The sequence below is a fragment of the Capra hircus genome, chromosome 27 (genome assembly GCF_001704415.2).
Source record: "Capra hircus breed San Clemente chromosome 27, ASM170441v1, whole genome shotgun sequence".
Classification (NCBI taxonomy): Eukaryota; Metazoa; Chordata; class Mammalia; order Artiodactyla; family Bovidae; genus Capra; species Capra hircus.
The window spans coordinates 10474425-10494814 of NC_030834.1; the positions used below are offsets into that span (position 1 = coordinate 10474425).

A 20390-nucleotide genomic window follows, 5' to 3' on the forward strand; every position below is an offset into this window, starting at 1 on the left:
TATATGGTGTTGGTTTACTCAGTCCTGTTCTTAACCAGTACTGATGCCAGGGTTAACTAGTCAATTGTTTTATTTAAATAATAGCATTTGTGTAGCAGAAAAGTAAAGCCAAATATAAAAATATAATTTCAAGTAGAGATTTATGTTTTAATATTTCAGTGATATATTAATAACACTATGTGGATAATTACTATTTATTTTCATTATTAGTTTTATCACTGTTGTTATTTCGTCTGATGAAACACCATAAATCAAACACTATAAATCATGGCAGGGAATGGAATCTAGCTTTCTGAATGACTGCCAATGGCTGGAAGTTAGTTTGAATTTGGCCCCATAGGAAACAGGAGCTAACAGAAAACCAGGAGGAAAAAATGTATCCTCCTCTCTCTAGTTCATGGAGAGAGGGCTGTGCAGGTTTCAGAGGCCATCTTGGGGCCATTTATGCAAGAATTCTGGGCCCCAAGTACCCAGGGCATGATCTAGAAGGTGGCTGTAGAGTAGATGGTTGCAGGTTCTTGGGGTGCAACTAGGGTGACCCGAATGGGTTGTCCATTTGGTTCTCTAGATATTTGGTTACCCCGAAGGCCACTCATGCTTGTTCCAGTTCTCCTTTCCTTGTGAGGTGAGAGGTGGCCTGTGAAGGGTCAAAGTGAAGTCGCATGTTATACTGAAAATGCTTCCCCAAAAGATGCAGCCCAATCTCCAACTGATACCTTCAGGAAGAAGAAGAAGAAGAAGAAGAAAACCTAGTTATAGACAATGAAAGGAAAATACATAATCAAGTTTGATTTGGAATCTATATACAGCTACAGAACCATGTGAACCAACAGATTTGTGAGTTTACAAAGGAAATGACTTTGCAAAAAAAAAAAACATTTATTTTTGACAATGCTCGTATTCAAGAACTCAGTTTTTTAATGTTGCTTGCAAACAGATGCTAAACTGCAAAAATTAACTAGCAATGGCATTTCAGAAAGCGATGATATCCGACTTCTTTATTAAGTTTACTGTTAAGTGAACAAAGAAAGAGAAAAACATTTCTTCCATTAGCAAAGCAAATAGAACATCTGTGCACAAGGAAATGAAACACACAGTTTGGTGGGTGCAATCCAGTGTCATGGAAGGAATAGTTGGTTTGTAGGTACAGAAAGTTTTCTGTCCCAAATCTTAAACTGGATAAGATCTCACAGGTTTTACGCGTGCCTTTGTTGCGGTGGTTTAGTTTTATTTTGACTTTAACCCGGTTTGGAAACTACAGAAAGTGAATCGCAGACTAATAGTGAGAAAAGAGGAACTCCGTCTCTGAGCTCCTTTGTGGCTGACGTCCTATAAACTGAGAGCGCTTTGTGTCCAGGTTTGACCTGAAGGCAGCTTGGGAATCAGGACGGTGTGAGGCTTGCCAGCCTGCATAGAGAGCAAGACACGTGAGCTCTGCCATCTCCAGGGTTTTCCTTTGCACTTTTTTTTGTCTTCTTTTAAAATCATCCAAGTTTCAAGTCCTCCTTGCACAATTGCAGCTCTTTCTTCTGTAGAAGGTGAAGAAAACTAAGTCTCGCCTGGGATAAATGCATCCTTTTGAGTAAAACCGTGACTAATCCCTCACGCTCCAATTGTGCTTAGTCGCTCAGTCCTGGCCAACTCTTCATGACCCGTTGACCGCATAGCCCGCCTGGCTCCTCTGTCCATGGGGATTCTCTAGGCAAGAATGCCAGAGTGGGTAGCCTTCCCCTTCTCTAGGGGATCTTCCCAACCCAGGGACCAAACCCAGGTCTCCTGCATTGCAGGCGGTTTCTTAACTGTCTGGGCCAGCAGGGAAGCCCAAAGGCCTTGTCTAAATAAAGACACTCATTTTTCAAAACTAAAAAATAAAATTGTCATGACAAAAATAAATAACCAACTTTTTTTTTTTTTCCCTGGGAGACAAAAGTTCCTGTAGTCTGAAAGCCTGAATCTTTAAATTCTTGGAAAAATTACTAAACTCATCCTATCTGGACAGGAGCAGAGGATAGAAAGGACCCCCTGCTTCCTTGTCAGCAAGTGTTGGGTGGTGGGGGGCCCCCAAGGGGAAGGTGAGTCTACAGGGTTTCAGAACTTAACACCTTGTTCCTCCTTCTCAGGTAGGAAGAAGGAAGAACTTCCTTGGTAAAGAAACCAATATAGGAAGGAAGACTTGTCCTACATTCTCAGCCTCAGAGCAGTGGGATTTTATTGCTATTAAGAGAGACAGTAATTCATTTGCACATGGATCCCCAGCATAATGAACTTTCAGATGTGAACGAGGTCAGCTTTTTCTGGGTGAGGCTCCTTGATTTTCCTGGTGGCATCTGCTCCTTCACTACTGCACCCCTTCCCTACCTCTCTTAGAGGATGGCTCAACTTTGTGCCCTTTTTTTTTTTTTTTAACCTCCTCTCCATCATTACGAAGGAAGATTCTTCTGCTAGTACAGAGCACGGGGAGAGTGTGTGTTAGACTCCATAACTTCTCAAGGAAGTTTGGAATAACTAATTTAATTGATCCCTTTGGCCAGATGACCAGATATTTGGTCAAACACTGTTTTATGGATGTTTCTGTGAGGGTGTTGGGGATGAAATTAACATTTAAGTCTGTGGACTTTGAGTAAAACCGATTGCCCCACCCGAGGTGAGGGTGGGTGTGTGCTAAGTTGCCTCTTTGTGACCCCATGCACTGTAACGCACTAGGCTCCTCTGTCCATGGATTCTCCAGGCAAGAATACTGGAGTGAGTTGCCGTACCCTCGTCCAGGGGGTCTCCCCGCCTCAGGGACTGAACCTGTGCCTTTTACATCCCCTGCATTGGCGGGCCGGTTCTTTACCACTGGTGCCACCTGGGAAGCCCCACCTTAGGCGGGTGGGCCTCATCTAATCAGGTGAAGGCCTGAATGGAAAGGCTCATCCTCCTCTGAGCAGGAAAGGATTCTCCAGCAGACAGCTTTCAGACTTGAACCAGAGCATTGGCTCTCCCTGGGTCTTCCTCTTGGGATAGGTATGGATGTAGATGTAGGTATAGACATAAGCATGGATACATACAGATACAGAGAGTTTCTGAGCCTACATGTCAAGCCTATACTCTTACTTTTTCTTCAAGCTTGTGCTAACATTCTCATAACATCATCATCACATCATTTCAACCATACAATAAGTCATTTTCCCCCAGTAATGTGGACACCATTTATCTCTAGAATTCTTGGGGGGAAATGTGTTCTTTTTTGTTATGGAAGCTTTGTTTTCCCTATTCTGCCGTAAATCTGAAAATGGAACTCACTTAGCCCTAGAAATCAAACCTTGAACATGAATTAGGAGTTGGTTCCTTGGCAAAGGAACACTTTGGTTTGCACTGATTTCGTCCTTGTATAGTGAAAACAAACAAAACATTCTGAAAGCTTTGAGAGGCCACACTTTGCTCAATTCCCTTCCAGCTTCCTTCAATCTACCTGGTTTTCTAGCTATTCAACATTTATTGAAAACCTGCTCAGAATCAAGCCCTGTGGTCTCTTTGTGTGGGCTTGGATCTGTGGAAAGGATTCCAGGGAAGACGAGTCTTTGTGAATCTGGTCACTCTCAGTGGAAAAACATTTTTTTCATTGATATAAGCCTAGATTTAAAACCTAGGCTGAACTGGTATTCTGTTTTAAGTTCTCAAAGCCCTTCATTACTCCCCACTCAGGCCTAATTATTTCAAGAAAATTCCAGGTTCTGTCTCACTTTCCTTGCCTGTTATGAGGCCATGTTACCTGTTTTATTTGCCAAGTGCAGGATAGAGACAGGTCCAACTTTCCTTCTAGGAAGCCACGGTTTCCTGAGACCTAGGCATGGCTCCCCCTAATTCAAGGTCACATAATAAAATACCGTAACCAACAGTTTTTCACTCACTCTCTAGTTTAGCTCCCTTCAAGTGAGTGAACTATGGCTCTGAAAGGTTAAACAATTTATTTGCCTGTCATGAAATGTGACAAACCTGGGATATGGACCCAGGTTTTTTCCTCTTTAAGTCCGTATTTTGGTCACTTTCTGCTTCCTTGGATCCTCAAACGATAAATGATGAATGGTCATTTTTATTGCCAAGCAGACTCTGTGAATCCAAGAAGCTGGAGGAAGACAGTGTTCTCTCCTGTACTGGTGTCTGTATGATGCTCTGAGCCTCACCCCACAACCAAACAAACTTTCATTAATGTTTCCTCCGTGACAAGAACTATAACATTTGTGACTTATAACCACCCTGAGACCAATCTTGATGTTGAAAGATCATCTCAACGGTGTAAGAAACAGGAATTGAGACTATTTACAACAGCTAGGTTACGGAAGCAACTTAGATGTCCCTCAGCAGATGAGTGGATAAGGAAGTTGTGGTGCTTATACACAGTGGACTATTACTCAGCTATAAAAAGAAACACATTTGAGTCAGTTCTAATGAGGTGGATGAAACTAGAGCCTATTATACAGAATGAAGTAAGTGAGAAAGAGAAAGACAAATATCATATATTAATGCATAAATATGAAATCTAGAAAGATGGTACCAATGATCTTATATGCAGGCAAGCAAAGGAGACAGACTTAAAGAACAGAATTTTGGACTCAGTGGGAGAAGGAGAGGATGGGATGATTTGAGAGAAAAGCACTGAAACATGTAATTACCATATGTAAAATAGCCAGTGGGAGTTTGATGTATGGTGCAGGGAACCCAAAGCCCGTGCTCTGTGACAACCTAGAAGGATGGGGTGGGGAGGGGGGTAGAGGGGGCTTCAGGATGGGGGGCCACATGTATGCCTATGGTTGATTCATGCTGATGTATGGCAAAAGCCATTACAATATTGGAAAGCAACTATCCTCCAATTAAAATAAACAAATAGTTTTTTTAAGGAAAGAAAGTGCATAAAAAAAAAAACAGGAAGCTGAGAATGAAGGATATTCTAAATTTGGTCAATGTATCTATATTCATCCATCAATACATGTATAACAGAATCACATTGCTGCACACCTGAGACTAACGCAAGATTGTAAATCAACTCTACATCAACTAAGCAAACTAAATTTTAAAAATGGAGAAGTCAGAATTCAAAGACAGAATTCAGGCATATTTAAAATGTTACTTTCTTTTTGAACCAGAATGACAGCAACAATGGGCGACGTTTTGAATCACCAGCTATGGTGTTTCTACCTGATCCGCCTCCTTGGACTCGGTGTACAAGTGGTCTGGGTTTATTGATACCAAGCTAGAGTAGTTAGGAGAGCAGACCAAAGAGAAATAAATATATCCAAGCACATTTTATAAGCTTTACAATCGACTTGTCAAACACAAGGACGGCATATGGAGAGAAAAGGCTTTATGAGTGATGAGAGCCTCTGCTTTTGAGCTGAGACTCTGACCTAAACTGTAGACAGAGAGGACACCATCAGAGTTTTTCTTGGTCCACTCAGACCACGTGCTCTTGGCTTCATCATCCACATCTTCCTTTTTTTGTTTTTGTTTTATTTTTTTGGCAAGACCAAGTCCTTGGAGGATGTAGGGAATTCCTGGCACCCCAAGGATTGTACTCACTTCTTATTAAGGGTCTTGGGCATTGAGGAGAGTCCAGAAGGATCAATGCATTCATTTTACAAATACAAACTTTCAGCATAAGAAGAAAGAATCATTCTTTTAAAAATAAAGGAAACCGAAGTAGAAAGTACAAACTTTTGAATCGTGTGGCTATGCCTCATCTGTTCCTGTAACATTAACTACCCGTTTCCACGCTGGTGATTTCAGAGTCTTGTCCTCCACTTGCTCTTCCCTCCTCATATCCTCTGCAGCATGTCCAACTTTCTGCCCCCAAATGCTGTACATGCAGGGAGAGAGTAGTAGCCTGGGGCCTGGAAAAGCCCTGCTATAACCCCTAAGCCAGACTTCCCTGGTAGCTCAGCTGGTAAAGAATCTGCCTGCAATTCAGGAGACTCCGGTTTGATTCCTGGGTTGGGAAGATCCCCTGGAGAAGGGGATGGCTACCCACTGCAGTGTTAATGGGTTCCCTGGTAGCTCAAATGGTAAAGAATCTGCTCATAATGCGAGGGACCTGGGTTTGATCCCTGGATTGGGAAGATCCCCTGGAGTAGGGCATGGCAACCCACTCCAGTATACTTGCCTGGAAAATCCCTATGGACAGAGGCGCCTGGGGGGCTACAGTCCTTAGCCTTGAGAAGAGTTGGACACGACTGAGCCACTAAGCACATCACAGCACAACCCCTAAGCCAGGACTCAGTAGGAACTTAATAAGTTGATGAGTAAATAAATGGATGCAGGAAAGTTTTGTTTTTGTTTTTTTGAGAAATCAGCAAAGTGATCCATGCATAAGCAATTTTATTTGATTAGTGAAATGTAGATTGGGTTTCTATTGTTTGACAAATAGACTATGGGTATACTTGCTCCTGGTGGGGGTGGGGGGTGGCGGTGGTTCTAAAGGGGTAATCCAGAGCTGTTCGCTATAAAACAGTAACTAGAGAGGGAATAACAAGTTTCAGGCCATGAAAACTCTCTTCTGTGAATAGTTCTCAGTAAAAGAGAAGGTGGTGTTCTGGGGACCAAGGACATGAATGGCACCGAGGTCCCTTTTAGATTATTCCAGACAGAATAGTCCCATTCTCCAGGTCTGCTCGTGACCAGCGAGAGGAGGACAAGGAGAGACCTCCTGAATTGCTGGGTTTGCGTTGCCGGGGAGAGGGCGGTCCCTCAGCCGCTTGGGTGGAGCAAGGCCTCCAGCGTCTTGTCCCTGACGCTCTTCAGGAAGCTCACGACGGCCGATCCCCCGGTGCCCCTCTCCTCGAGGGCCTGAGGGGGCCTCGGGAGGTGGCTGGTCCTCCGGGCCTTTGCTTTGGATGCGGCCGTGGTGAGGTACTTGGTCACCAGGGCCAGGTGGTAGGTGCGCAGGGCTGCCAGGCTCTCCACACACTGGTTATAGGCCGTCAGAAGCTGGCCATTCCCAGAGGACAGGACGTGGGTCCTCAGGGAAGGAGCCCCGCGAATTTCTTCTACGAAGGCCCTGTGGGAAGGAGGCATGTAATCCCTCATCCTGTGCAGAAAATCAGCTGAAAGAAAGATGGCAGGACAAGGCTGTAACTCCCCATGGAAAGATGAGCAAACCTGTCTCCCTGTCAAGACATTATGCCGCCCTGATCCTCACTACTCATCCTAACAGTATCCAGTCAACTTGTGGTTCTTTTGCTTACAGACATCACATCCTCCAAAGCTTTTTCTCTTTTTTAATCTTTTTAAAAAATATTTTGGTTCCCTCACTCAGCATGTGGGAACTTAGTTCCCTGACCAGGGACTGAAGCTCCACCCGCTGTATTGGAACCACAGGGTCTTAATCACCAGGGAATTCCCAAAGCCTCCAAATGGTGATTGGAAATGAGGAAGGGAAAAGAAGCAAGCCCCATTTCAGATAACTAATCTGGGACCAGCTCTACCAGCCAATGTATAAATCGTTATCATCTCTGAAATGTGGGCAAAATACCTCACTAGTCACACGAGGTGTATCCACAAAGGTAAGGCATGGACCCTTAAATGGAGGAGCTAAATATTCTGCTGAATTTTGTCAAGTGCTTCATTTTAGAGGGAGCGCTAAGGAAGAGGAAGGTGATGAAAGTTTCTGAGGGCAAGAAGATAAAGAATGAATAATTGTTTTAGTAATAGCCTCGACGTCAAATTGTTTAAGTCAATAGGTAAGTATGGGAAATATAGACAGAAGAGAGATCATTTATAGGAAATTCATTATGGGATTAATACTAATCATGGTGCATCATTAACATCATCAAATCAGAAGCCCATGGAGTGTTACTCAGTCGGGAAAAAGAACAATACTAGATCATTTGCAGAGATGTGGATGGGCTCTGAGTCTATCACACAGAGTGAAATAAGTCAGAATGAGAAAAACAATATCATATATTAACACACATATATGGAATCTAGAAAAATGGTACAGATGAGCCTGTTTTCAGGGCAGGAGTAGAGACACAGACAGGTGGACAAACTGGGAGAGAAGGACCGATGTATGTAGATTACTGTGTACAAAACAGCTAGCTAGTGGGAACCTGCTGTAGAGCATAGGGAGCTCAGCTCAGTGCCCTGTGAGGACCTGGAGGTGGGATGGGGCAGCGAATGGGAGGGAAGTCCAAGAGGAAGTGGATATATGTGTGTGGATGGCGGACTCACTTCATTGTACAGCAGAAACTAACACAACATTGTAAAGCAATTATATTACACCCCCCCCCCCCCAAAATAAAGCCCATGAAAATTGATCATAGCTCTAGAGAATTACCTTTTGTGGGTAAGACTAGATTCTTCCCTGGTGGCTCAGACGGTAAAGCGTCTGCCTACAATGCCTACCATGTGGGAGATCCGGGTTCAATCTCTGGGTCAGGAAGATCTCCTGGAGAAGGAAATGGCACCCCACTCCAGTATTCTTTCCTGGAAAATCCCATGGATGGTGGAACCTGGTAGGCTACAGTCTATGGGGTTGCAAAGAGTCGGACACAACTGAGCGACTTCACTTTCTTTCTTTCTAGATTCTATGACCAAATTCTAGTCGTTTTTTTTATTTTTCTATTTTCTTATTCCAGCTTAGAAACTTTGCACTAGGAAATGTCTTTTTGCAGCTATTGAGCATTTGGCTTGATGATGGCAGGTAAGGAAAGGCACCCTTTCAAGCCTGCAAGATGGCAGAACCCTGTTCAGGTCTAGAGGGACGTGGGCTGAGGCTGCACTATTTTCATGGGGACAGGCTTCAGTGGAGGAACCCACATCTATCAGCAGCTACACCCTGACTTGGCAACACAGAGGCCCAGTGTCTGGGCCTCAGTCCCCAGACCACTCCCCCACTCTAGGAAAAGCAATCTACTGCCTAAGGATCCAAATAAAGTTACAGGGGACTGCTGGAAATTCAGCAGCGTTTTAAAGTTCAGAAGTAAAACCCAACATTCAGCTGAGCTCTGATATGAATTGTCTGGATACAATCACAGATGGCAGGCACATAGTCTCCTGGTTAATCAGGAGGAGTACAGACTTTCTTCCCTAGAGTTGGACTTACCAATTGGTAAAAACAGCTCTGCTCTTCCTCTCTGATAAGGAAAAAAAAAAAAAAAAACGAGAAAAAAGAAAAATGGCTGATTTACCACTCTCCTTGCTGTGACGGACACCCAAGAACTCATCAAAGGCATGGAGTATTGTGCTCTGAGCAGCGCTCCCACCAGAGTAACTCAGGGGCTCTTCGGAGACACCTTCGTATACCAAGCCCACAGGCAGTGCTGGGTTATCCTTCCATCTAGATAAGAACAAAAGTCACATGGAAGTGCATACTAGGATTTAAGAGTGTCTTTTCTGATCGGGATACAGATCAAGCAAGAAAGAGAACACCCTTTCCTGTCTTCTCTTTTCTCTCCTCTTCTGTCACCCTGATTCCATGTCCTTATCTTTTTGTCTGAGTCTCCCTCTTTCTGAGTCCCCCAACCATTTTACTCATTTCACTGTCTGATATTTTAGAGGGTCTTGAACACTCTCGGTGTGTATGTGGGTAACTCCACAATGAGACAGAATCAGCAACCCCAAGAATACACTGTGTATGTGTGTTAGTCACTCAGTCATGTCCAACTCTGCGACCCCATGGCCTGTAGCCTGCCGGGCTCCTTTTTCCATGGAATTCTCCAGGCGAGAATATAGTTTACATATCACATTCACCTACATTTTCTCATTTACTCTTCCTGGAATAGATCCAGGCAGGCATTTTAAAACCCACTGAATAGAGAAACAGTTTCAAGGCGCTATCTCCAGGACCATCATTCTTAGCGCAGCAACTAGAACTTGACCCCTGAATTGGTAATTCTCTAGTTTCACTTCCCAAGACCCCACCCACCCACATGTTAATTTCTTTTGATGAGAACAAAATATTCTTCTCTTATTGGCGGGAACCCTGTTGTTAGTGCTTTAAATAGCAGATGGCAGACTTACGTTGGTGTCTGCCGTCCTTCCTGTAATTCTAAAGATCATCTTGCTCAAGAGAAGGGTAACACGCACATCACGCACATGCAGACGCCTCAGACAGACGGCTCAGCGGGCATCCGTGACCTTTTTCAAATACCTCCCTGAATAGGAAACACTCATTTTCTTTGGGGGCTGTTTTGCATCGGCTCTTCTGCAGTTTTGCTGGATGAATATCATAGTGGCCTTTGCATTTGGAGAAATATCACCACACAAGGAGATGACAGACAGACAGAAGAGCCCGGAGTGAATGGGAGGAGCCCAGGGAGGGTCTGAGTCTAAGATCAAAACCTGCTGTGGCTGTTAGGAGAGAGGACTCTGTCTTAGGCAGATGTGGAATTGAGTCTCAGCTTTTAACTCTGAGCCTTGGCTGAGTTAACTCACTTCCCAAGCCTCAGTTTCTTCATCGGAATAATATTAGTATCAATCTTACTGGTTGTTGGGAGAACTGATTAAAATAATACCTGCTCGGTGTCTGAAAAATATTGTGTTCAATAAATATTAGCCATTTTATCATACTATTCACACTGAATTGTAACCTCAGCTCCCTCCTTTCATTTTTTGGTAACTTTATACAAGCCCCTTCTTAGCCTCAGTTCTCCTTACCTGTGCGTACGAGCTCAGTCAGTCAGTGTCAGACTCTGCGACCCCATGGACTGTAGCCTACTCAGCTCCTCAGTCCATGGGATTTTCCAGGCAAGAATACTGGAGTGGGTTGCCGTTTCCTCCCCCAGGGGATCTTGCTGACCCAGGGGTGAAACCCACATCTCCTGCGTCTCCTGCCTTGGCACGTGGGTTCTTTACCACTAAGCCACCTGTGAAGTCCCTCCTGACTTGTACCTAGTATCTAGAGCGGCTGAAAGCATCAAGTGCATTCCAGAAAGGTGTGATGACTCATCCGAGTTTGGGACACTGGTCCAATAAAACTTCTATACAACATTTTATGGGGCAGAAATGTTGAAGACCGGACGGCTATTGTGTGATAAGTGGACCAAACATTGGCAGTATTGGTTTGGATTGTTCTCTGTGATCCTGTTGATGGTCTCCTTCGGTCACTCTGGGCTCCTTCCCTAGCCCCTTCCCTTCATGACCGCTTCTAAGTGCTGGACACTCTCAGGACTTGGTCCTTGCATCTCCCCTACTCTCATTCCCGCGTCATCTCATCTCACCTCACGGATTTCAAAGCCACCATAACGGGACTATCGGCAAATGTGCACCCGAGCCTCTCCCTTATATTCCAGATACAAGTGGTCAGCTGCCTACTAGACATCTCCATAGGAAGGGCTTCACCCCGAACTGACCTCTCCAGCCCCCCTTCCTTTCGCCAGGTCGGCTCCTCCCATGTCTCTGCCCTCGGAGAAAAGCCAATGGCGCCTCCATTCTTTCCATGGGTCCAGCCATAAACCTAGAGTCCTGTCTGATGGACTTCTTTCCCTTCCATTCTATGTGCAATCCAAGAGCAGATCCTGTCAACCTTCCCTTCAATCCATATCGATTCAGAACTGACCGTTTCTCAGTGTCTCTACTGCCCCCATCCAAGCCCAGGCCACCATGCTATCTTGCGGTTGGAGCTTCCTAAGTGCTTTCCTGGGTCCCTTCTGTTACCCCGCTCAGAAGATGAGTGACGGCCTGAAACTTCAGACAGCTCACGTCACTTTTCTCAGAACTCGCCCGTGCTGTTCATCACACTCAGAAAGGAAACCAAGGCACCTCTGTATGGTCTGGTCTCCCCACCACTTGTATTCCTCATTCTCCCCACCTTTCCTCCTTGAGAGCACTTCTGGGCTCAGGGCAGCTCTTCCTTCAAAAGTCCTCCCACACCTGGGTCACTGTGACCTTGCTCCTTTTGCACGGAGCAGGTACCTGAGTAGCTTACTCCTCACTTCCTTTGCGTGTCTTCTTAAACATCCTTTAGGAACATGGCATTCACAGACCACAATAAATAAAAACTTCACCCCCCACTCATAAACATTCCGTAATGCTCTTATTCTACTTTAAATTTGTCTATAGCTTTTATTGTTGTAACACATTGAGTATGATACTTGCCTTCCTTATATTTATTTATTCATTAATTCATATTAATAAAATAAAATACATTTATTTACTTATAATTATAGTAAATTATAATTCATATATTTATTCATTAATTATTCATATATTAATAAACATGTGCTATGATTAACATGTAAGCTCCACAAGAATGAACTGGTTGTTTGTTCTACTGCTTCATTCCCAGCACCTATTAATAGAACCATGCCTGGCACTGACATAGTCCTCACTAAGTATTTGATCAATGAAGGGATGAAAAAATAGCATTATATAATTAAACATTAAATATCCAGAATATGTAAAATGTTAGTCACTCAGTTGTGTTTGACTCTTTGTGATCCCATGGACTATACAGCCCAGCCCACAAGACTCTTCTGTCCATGGATTTCTCTAGGCAAGAATATTGGAATGAGTTGCCATTTCCTTCTCCAGGGGATCTTCCTGACACAGGGATCGAACCTGGGCCTCCTGCATTGCAGGCAGATTCTTTATTGTATGAACCATCAGAGAAGCCCCAGAATATGTAAATCCAAGTGTACTTCTTGAAAGGACCTGGCCAGTTTAACAGATTAAATAAAAGAAAAGCAGTGTGAAAGTTAAAAATAAATAAAAAGAAGGCATCTATTTTCAAAACCCATATTCTCCATCTATGATGAGATTAATCTGAGGAAGAAAAACTGGATTCCTCTCAATAGCCCAAGAATTGCTCCCATGCCTTCTTAGGCCCAAATTGTTCTTGGTGAAGAAAAGGAATTATTTTCCTTTCAAGTCTATAGGCAAGTTTATTTTTAGCCTTTTTTGTAGCATATTTCTAGTAAACCTCAGAGAGGGGGATGGTTAAACAGGAACAAAGAAAGAAGGAAATGCGATGATATTTTTTTCCAAAGGGACTGATACCTTCCCTGAGAAATTTAACATGAATGGGAAATAAAGGCAACTGTTTCATTTACAGATGGACTCTCTCAAAACTTCTAAGTCAATTTTTTAAAAAGTCAACAGAAATAATAAATCAAGCGTAGGACAAACCAAGAACACAGGGACAGATTTAGATTTTTCAAGACAAGTCTACTAGGAACGTTCAACCATCCAGACGTTCTTGGCCACCAGCATTTTTAGGAATGGCTACTGGCCATTGGTTTATTTAACTGTCTGGGGAATAATTTTGAGGCTCAGAAACAGAAAGCGGGCATTTATGTAGATCAGAGATAAAGGGCATCACTGACCCAGAAACTTATTTTAATGAAAATGAAGTTACCCTCTGGTGTCCATTTAATCATGACATAGGAAGTCCCCTACTTAGGAACCCTGCAGTTACTAACTTTCAAAGATGCTGCAGCTTGCCCTCCATTTCCTATTTGCTGATGACCCTTCAGCTCTACCATCCCCTACTTCCTCTCTTCCCCCAGCCAGTAATTCTTTTTAACTGTTCACTGGATGCCAGCCCCTGGATGCCAGCTGTGGTGCTGCACCACTGTACTTTTCAAGGCACTGTACTGTAAGATCAATTTTTTAAAAAAATTTTGTGTGTGTGTTTGTTATATATTATCTGTATGAAAAGTATTATAAACCTGTTGAGTACGATACCATATATTGGATGGTGTTAATTGGGTACCTAGGCAAACTTTGTTGGACTTAGGATTGGACTCTCAGAACGGACTCGTTCATATGTAGGGGACTTACTGGAGAAGGAATTCTAAAAATGTGGCCCCAAGATTCCCATTCTAACTCCAAGAACTGTTCAGATTATAAGACAGCATGCCTGTGGATATGATATATGGCAAGCAAAAGGAACCCTGAAGGTGTAATTAAGGCCACTAACTAGTGACCTTAATATAGGCCGTTATCCTGGATTACCTAGAGGAGATTAATCACACAAGACCTTAAAAGCAGGGAGTTTTCTCTGGCTGGTGGCAGGAGGAGACCTCTGAGAGGTGTGAACTATGAGAAGAGTCAGGAGTGCCGTTGCTGAATAGCAGGGGCCTTTTGCCACTTCCCAGGAGGCGCAGTGGTAAAAAATCTTCCTGTCCATACAGGAGATATAGGAGCTGAGGGTTCAATCCCTGGGTCAGGAAGATCCCCTGAAGAAGGAAATGCAATCCACTCCACTATTCTTGCCTGGAAAATTCAGTGGACAGAAGAGCCCAGCGGGCTACAGCCTGTGGGGTTGCAAAGAGTGGGACACAACTGAGTGACTGAGCAGACACAAAAACACACGTGTGTGACAAGCGACTCTGGAGGCTTCTAGAAGCTGAGAGCAGACTCTGCCAGTAAAGAAAGGGACCTCAGTTCCCAAACCACAATGAGCTGATTCTGCTGAACACCTGAATGAGTTTGGAAGTGAATCTTCCCCAGATTCTCAGGATCAGGGCTCAAGCCCAGCAGACCCTCTGACTTCAGCCTTTTGAGGTCCCAAGCCTACCTGGCCTTGTGACCCATAGGAAGGTGAGATCATGAGTGAGGCTTGCTAAACTGTGCTATTTGTTAGGGAATGGTGGAGACCAACACAGACTCAAAGCGAAAAGTGAAGCACAAAGAGATTTTCCAGAATTAGGTCTTCCTAAATCCCAGGCTATTTCAAACTTTGTTTTTAATGGCCCTTTCTTCTCCCTTCTAATCCTACCAAAGCTTCTCTGCATGTTTTATTTAATATTTGTTGCTAGAATCTATTCCACAATCAGATCTTTGTCTTAACCTTTGTGTGTGTGTGCTCAGTGGCTCTGTCATGTCCAACTCTTTGCAACTTCATAGAATTAACCCACCCGGCTACTCTGCTAATAGGATTTTCCAGGCAAGAATACTGGAGTGGGTTGCCATTTCCTCCTCCAGGGGATCTTCCCGATCCAGAGATCAAACCTAAGTCTCTTTCTACGTTGGCAGGTGACTTCTTAACCACGAGCGCCACCCGGGAAGCCTCCCTGGTGATGGTACATGCTAAAGATGGAGAGCAAGAAGAGTCTTCAGCTGTTAACCAAAAGATTGGTGGTTTGAGCCCACCCAGGGATGACTGCCCCTGTGACCTCTTTAGGATGTAGTTTAAGGGTTTGCAGTGGCTCAGATGGTAAAGAATCTGCCTGCAATATGGGAGACCTGGGTTTGATCCCTGGGTTGGGATGATCCCCTGGAGAAGAAAATGGCAATCCACTCCAGTATTCTGGCCTGGAGAAACCCATGGACAGAGGAGCCTCGCTACAGTTCATGGAGTTGCAAAGAGTGGGACACAACTGAGCGGCTAACACTTTCACAGGATGGATAATCCTTTTGTGGGGGTTTCAGGAGTGAAGGGTACACAGGGAAAGTATAAATCCTGAGATACACTTTCAATTCCATTCCTTTGCTCTTCCCCTGTCCTTCTCTTTTCCCCATAATCCAGGCACCAGTTACTCTCAAGTTATTCTCTGGAAAACTTGCTTCCACTCTCTGTCCCTACAGTGAGGGGTCCACACCCAGGCTAGCCTTGCCTGAAACTGTCTCACATCCACACACTCATGCAGTCTAGAGAAAATACTTAATATACATGGTGACTCCATGCACTAAAGCTACTGATGAATCAGCACATCTATTGATGTTGGTATTAGGTGTGACTCTTGCTACATCCAGACACAGCTTAACATTCTACCAACAGTGCTTCAGGCACCTTCTAGTTATCAAGATGGTCTCTGCTGCTGCTGCTAAGTCGCTTCAGTTGTGTCCGACTCTGTGCGACTGCATAGACGGCAGCCCACCAGGCTCCCCTGTCCATGGGATTCTCCAAGCAAGAACACTGGAATGGGTTGCCATTTCCTTCTCCAGTGCATGAAAGTGAAGTCACTCAGTCATGTCTGACTCTTAGCAACCCCATGGACTGCAGCCTACCAGGCTCCTCCATCCATGGGATTTTCCAGGCAAAAGTACTGGAGTGGGGTGCCACTGCCTTCTCCAAGATGGTCTCTAGGTGATGACTATTCCACGTTTACCTCTTTTATCCACTGTTCCCACCTTTTACTCTTCATCCTTAAAATCTTCATTTCTCTCAGTTGATGTGAATAGGAAGCCATCTCATTAAAATATGTCAAATTATGACTAATATATTATAAATAAGAAATGTATCTAATCATGAAGAATACCAGGAATATGAAAAACTGTCATGGGGTAGCTATTCCAGGAATGTTAAAAGGAAGCTTTTCAGAGGGAGGGGAAGGGAAAAGGGATATAAATAGTTGAGCTTTGGGGTGGCACACTGAGCTTTTTCTCCCTCCTTCCTCCAGGTGGTTTTCTAAGAAAGGTGAATACAAATCGAATCTAAAGGGATGGCCTCAGGACAATTACTCTAAATAGTCACCCTTCAGTGTCGTTTGTCACCCCATTCCCCATTGCTTTTATCCAAGAGTGAATCCCCGGGTGATTCCTTTGTTATGGAGAGTTACTTGGCGTCTTTCTTTCTCTGGGAAGTTTCTGCCTGTTTCTCCCCTTAAATCTGCAAGCAATAAATGCTGGAGAGGGTGTGGAGAAAAGGGAACCCTCCTACACTGTTGGTGGGAATGCAAACTAGTACAGCCACTATGGAGAACAGTCTGGAGATTCCTTAAAAAATTGCAAATAGAACTACCTTATGACCCAGCAATCCCACTGCTGGGCATACACACCGAGGAAACCAGAACTGAAAGAGACACATGTACCCCAATGTTCATCGCAGCACTGTTTATAATAGGCAGGACATGGAAACAACATAGATGTCCATCAGCAGATGAATGGATAAGAAAGCTGTGGTACATATACACAATGGACTATTACTCAGCCGTTAAAAAGAATTCATTTGAATCAGTTCTGATGAGATGGATGAAACTGGAGCCGATTATACAGAGTGAAGTAAGCCAGAAAGAAAAACACCAATACAGTATACTAACACATATATATGGAATTTAGAAAGATGGCAATGACGACCCTGTATGCAAGACAGGAAAAAAGACACAGATGTGTATAACGGACTTTTGGACTCAGAGGGAGAGGGGGAGGGTGGGATGATTTGGGAGAATGGCATTCTAACATGTATACTATCATGTAAGAATTGAATCGCCAGTCTATGTCTGACGCAGGATACAGCATGCTTGGGGCTGGTGCATGGGGATGACCCAGAGAGATGTTATGGGGAGGGAGGTGGGAGGGGGGTTCATGTTTGGGAACGCATGTAAAAATTAAAGATTTTAAAATTTAAAACATAAAAAACTAAATGCTAAAAAAATAAATAAAAATAAAAATAAAAAAATAAATTATTCTTTTAAAAAATAAAAAAAAATTTTTTAAAAAATGATTAAAAAAAAAAAAAAAGTCTGGGAAAGGCTACAGACGTTTCAAGCCAGAGAAGACCTGAACTGTACTTACCCAGAGAGGAAGATCCGGATGACTGAATAAAATACGTCTGGATTTACGTAATCTAGAGGAGAAATCAAAATGTGAACTTTACTACAGGCAACAAAAGCAATAGGTTCCATGTGCTCGGGCTCCGAAGCCCTCCCGGGCGCCTCCCCTATCTGATCTGCAGAGAAATCTGGAAGCGGGAGCAATGTCCCCTTCTGTCGCCCCCTCGCTGCTGCTTCCAGGAACAGCTGCACAACTGGCCTTTTCCACCTGTGCTTCTTCCCTGTTCTGAACAACAACCAAAAAGGGAGGTCAAGCCCATCTTTAAAACACTTAGTGTCACCTTTTTAAAGAGACATAATATTTGAGAGAACCTGGGAAGCGGAAAGGAGAAAAGCAGAGAGGATTTGCTCTCTGACCCCTCAGTGTCCAGGCAGAGTATGGAGGGCGCTCCGCCCAGGCTCTGCCGCACCTGGCTGGGCACAGGCTCGCCGACCTATATTCACTCGCCTGTGCAGTTTGCTCTGAACCTAAGTCAGGGAGTGGGCTCACTGCTTTCACTAGTTTATTAACTGGTATGCAAGGAAGCACGTCCTTGCATTTGTACTGAGCTCCTTCGGGTTTCTTTTTTATCCACTGTATTTTTATGCGGACCATTTTTAAAGTCTGTGAAGATTGGTTGCAGTGTTGCTTCTGGTTTATGCTTTGGTGTTTTTCTTTTTTTCGCCAAGAGAACCAGGGCACCCACATCCGCTGCCCTGGAAGGTAAAGTCTTAACCACTAGACCACCAGAAAAGTCCCTTTTATCCATCCTCTTTTGACCGTGATTCTCTCTTCCTCATGCTTGTGACCCTCTGGGATCTGACATGTTTCTTTCTCTGTTTCTGTTATCCAGATTCCTGTCTATGTTTCTTTGTTTCTGAACAAAGAAAAAAAAAAAAAAAACACAGAAACTTTTTTTTTGATGAGACCCAAAGAATGACATCAGTTTGGGTCATCTGTATATCAGTGACATCTGCATATCATCAATTTACCTTTTCCACGGTCACACCTGGTCTCTGGTCCTCTATCTCCATTTTCTCTGAAGCCCCCGGGCCCCAGGTAACTCAAGTCTTGTCTTAGCCTCAGGGCTTCCCAGGTTCTGAGGGCTGCCACAGCCTCCCTGCTCATCTGAGCCAAGGTGCCATGTGCTGGACTTTTCGCTGGGCCCTGTTTCTGGGTCTTCTCCGTTTGGTGCTGTGTTCCCACAGATACGCTAAGTACTATGTACAACTTCTTGCTGAAACAATAATGACTGGAGGTAGTTTAATGTGTTACCTGTCTCATCACATTTAAGGAGGGAAAGTCAAATGAGTTTTCAACAACATGAGATAATTTGCTTTTCTTTTTCTGAGTATGCCCCGCAGCTTATAAAATCTTAGTTCCCAGACCAGGGATTGAAGCCAGAGTCATAGCCATGGACCATTAGGTAATTCCCAAATGTGAGGTAATTTTAATATAAACATTTTCAAGATATAAATAATCCATTCATGATTAAAACAAACAAAAAATTAGCTAATTTGGAATAGGCAGGAAATTGTTCCTTAAATTGATAAAAAGAATCCACAGAAAGACTTCAGGACATATTATACTTAATAGTGAAATATTAAAAATGTCTTTTAAAATGTAAGACAAAACCAAGTATCAGCACTTCCATTCAACACTATGTTAGGCACCACCTCGCCTGAAGATTAAGAACAAAAATTAAAAGAAAGAAAAGTTATAAGGACGGTAAATGAAAAAAAACAAAACAATGCTATTCTCAAATTATATGATTTATATGTAGAAAACCCAGAAAGTCAACAGATCATTATTAGAATTAATGAGTGGTTATCAAAGTGCTAGATTCAAGCTTCATATCAAATATCAATTTCATCCTAAACCAGGAACAAAGAGAGATCCAAAGATATGATAAGTTCAGTTCAGTTCAGTCGCTCAGTCGTGTCCGACTCTTTGTGACCCCATGAACCACAGCACGCCAGGCCTCTCTGTCCATCACCAACTCCTGGAGTCCACCCAAGCCCATGTTCATTGAGTTGGTGATGCCAAGAAACCATCTCATGCTCTGTTGTCCCCTTCTCCTCCTGCCCTCAATCTTTCCCAGCATCAGAGTCTTTTCAAATGAGTCAGCTCTTCACATCAGGTGGCCAAAGTATTGGAGTTTCAGCTTCAACATCAGTCGTTCCAATGAACACTCAGGCTGATCTCCTTTAGGATGGACTGGTTGGATCTCCTTGCAGTCCAAGGGACTCTCAAGAGTCTTCTCGAACACCACAGTTCAAAAGCATCAATTCTTCAGTGCTCAGCTTTCTTCACAGTTCAACTCTCACATCCATACATGACCACTGGAAGAACCATAGCCTTGACTAGACGGACCTTTGTTGACAAAGTAATGTCTCTGCTTTTTAATATGCTGTCTAGGTTGGTCATAACTTTCCTTCCAAGGATTAAGTGTCTTTTAATTTCATGGCTGCAATCACCATCTGCAATCACCATCTATATTTTTTGGAGTCCCCCAAAATAAAGTCAACCACTGTTTCCCCATCTATCTGCCATGAAGTAATGGGACCAGATGCCATGATCTTAGTTTTCTGAATGTTCAGTTTTAAGCCAACCTTTTCACTCTCCTCTTTCACTTTCATCAAGAGGCTCTTTAATTTTTCTTCACTTTCTGCCATAAGGGTGGTGTCATCTGCATATCTGAGGTGATTGATATTTCTCCCAGCAATCTTGATTCCAGCTTGTGTTTCTTCCAGTCCAGCATTTCTCATGATGTACTCTGCCTATAAGTTAAATAAGCAGGGTGACAATATACAGCCTTGATGTACTCCTTTTCCTATTTGGAACCAGTCTGTTCCATGTCCAGTTCTAACTGTTGCTTCCTGGCCTGCATACAGGTTTCTCAAGAGGCAGGTTAGGTGGCTTGGTATTCCCATCTCTTT

The 20390-nt window shown here is 43.6% G+C and overlaps 1 protein-coding gene across 3 annotated transcripts in view; it reads right to left on the minus strand.

The window, feature by feature from the left end:
• The window catches only part of IDO2 (indoleamine 2,3-dioxygenase 2), a 68970-nt gene continuing 54917 nt past the window's right edge, over positions 6338 to 20390 (minus strand). For all 3 annotated transcript variants that reach the window (XM_005698881.3, XM_005698880.3, XM_018042134.1), the window contains 3 exons: positions 17434 to 17485; positions 9165 to 9313; positions 6338 to 7079 (listed from right to left, as the gene is read on the minus strand). In XM_005698881.3, the coding sequence (XP_005698938.1) occupies positions 6724 to 7079; positions 9165 to 9313; positions 17434 to 17485 (557 nt within the window). In that variant the 3' untranslated portion in view covers positions 6338 to 6723. The remainder of the gene's footprint in view (positions 7080 to 9164; positions 9314 to 17433; positions 17486 to 20390) is intronic.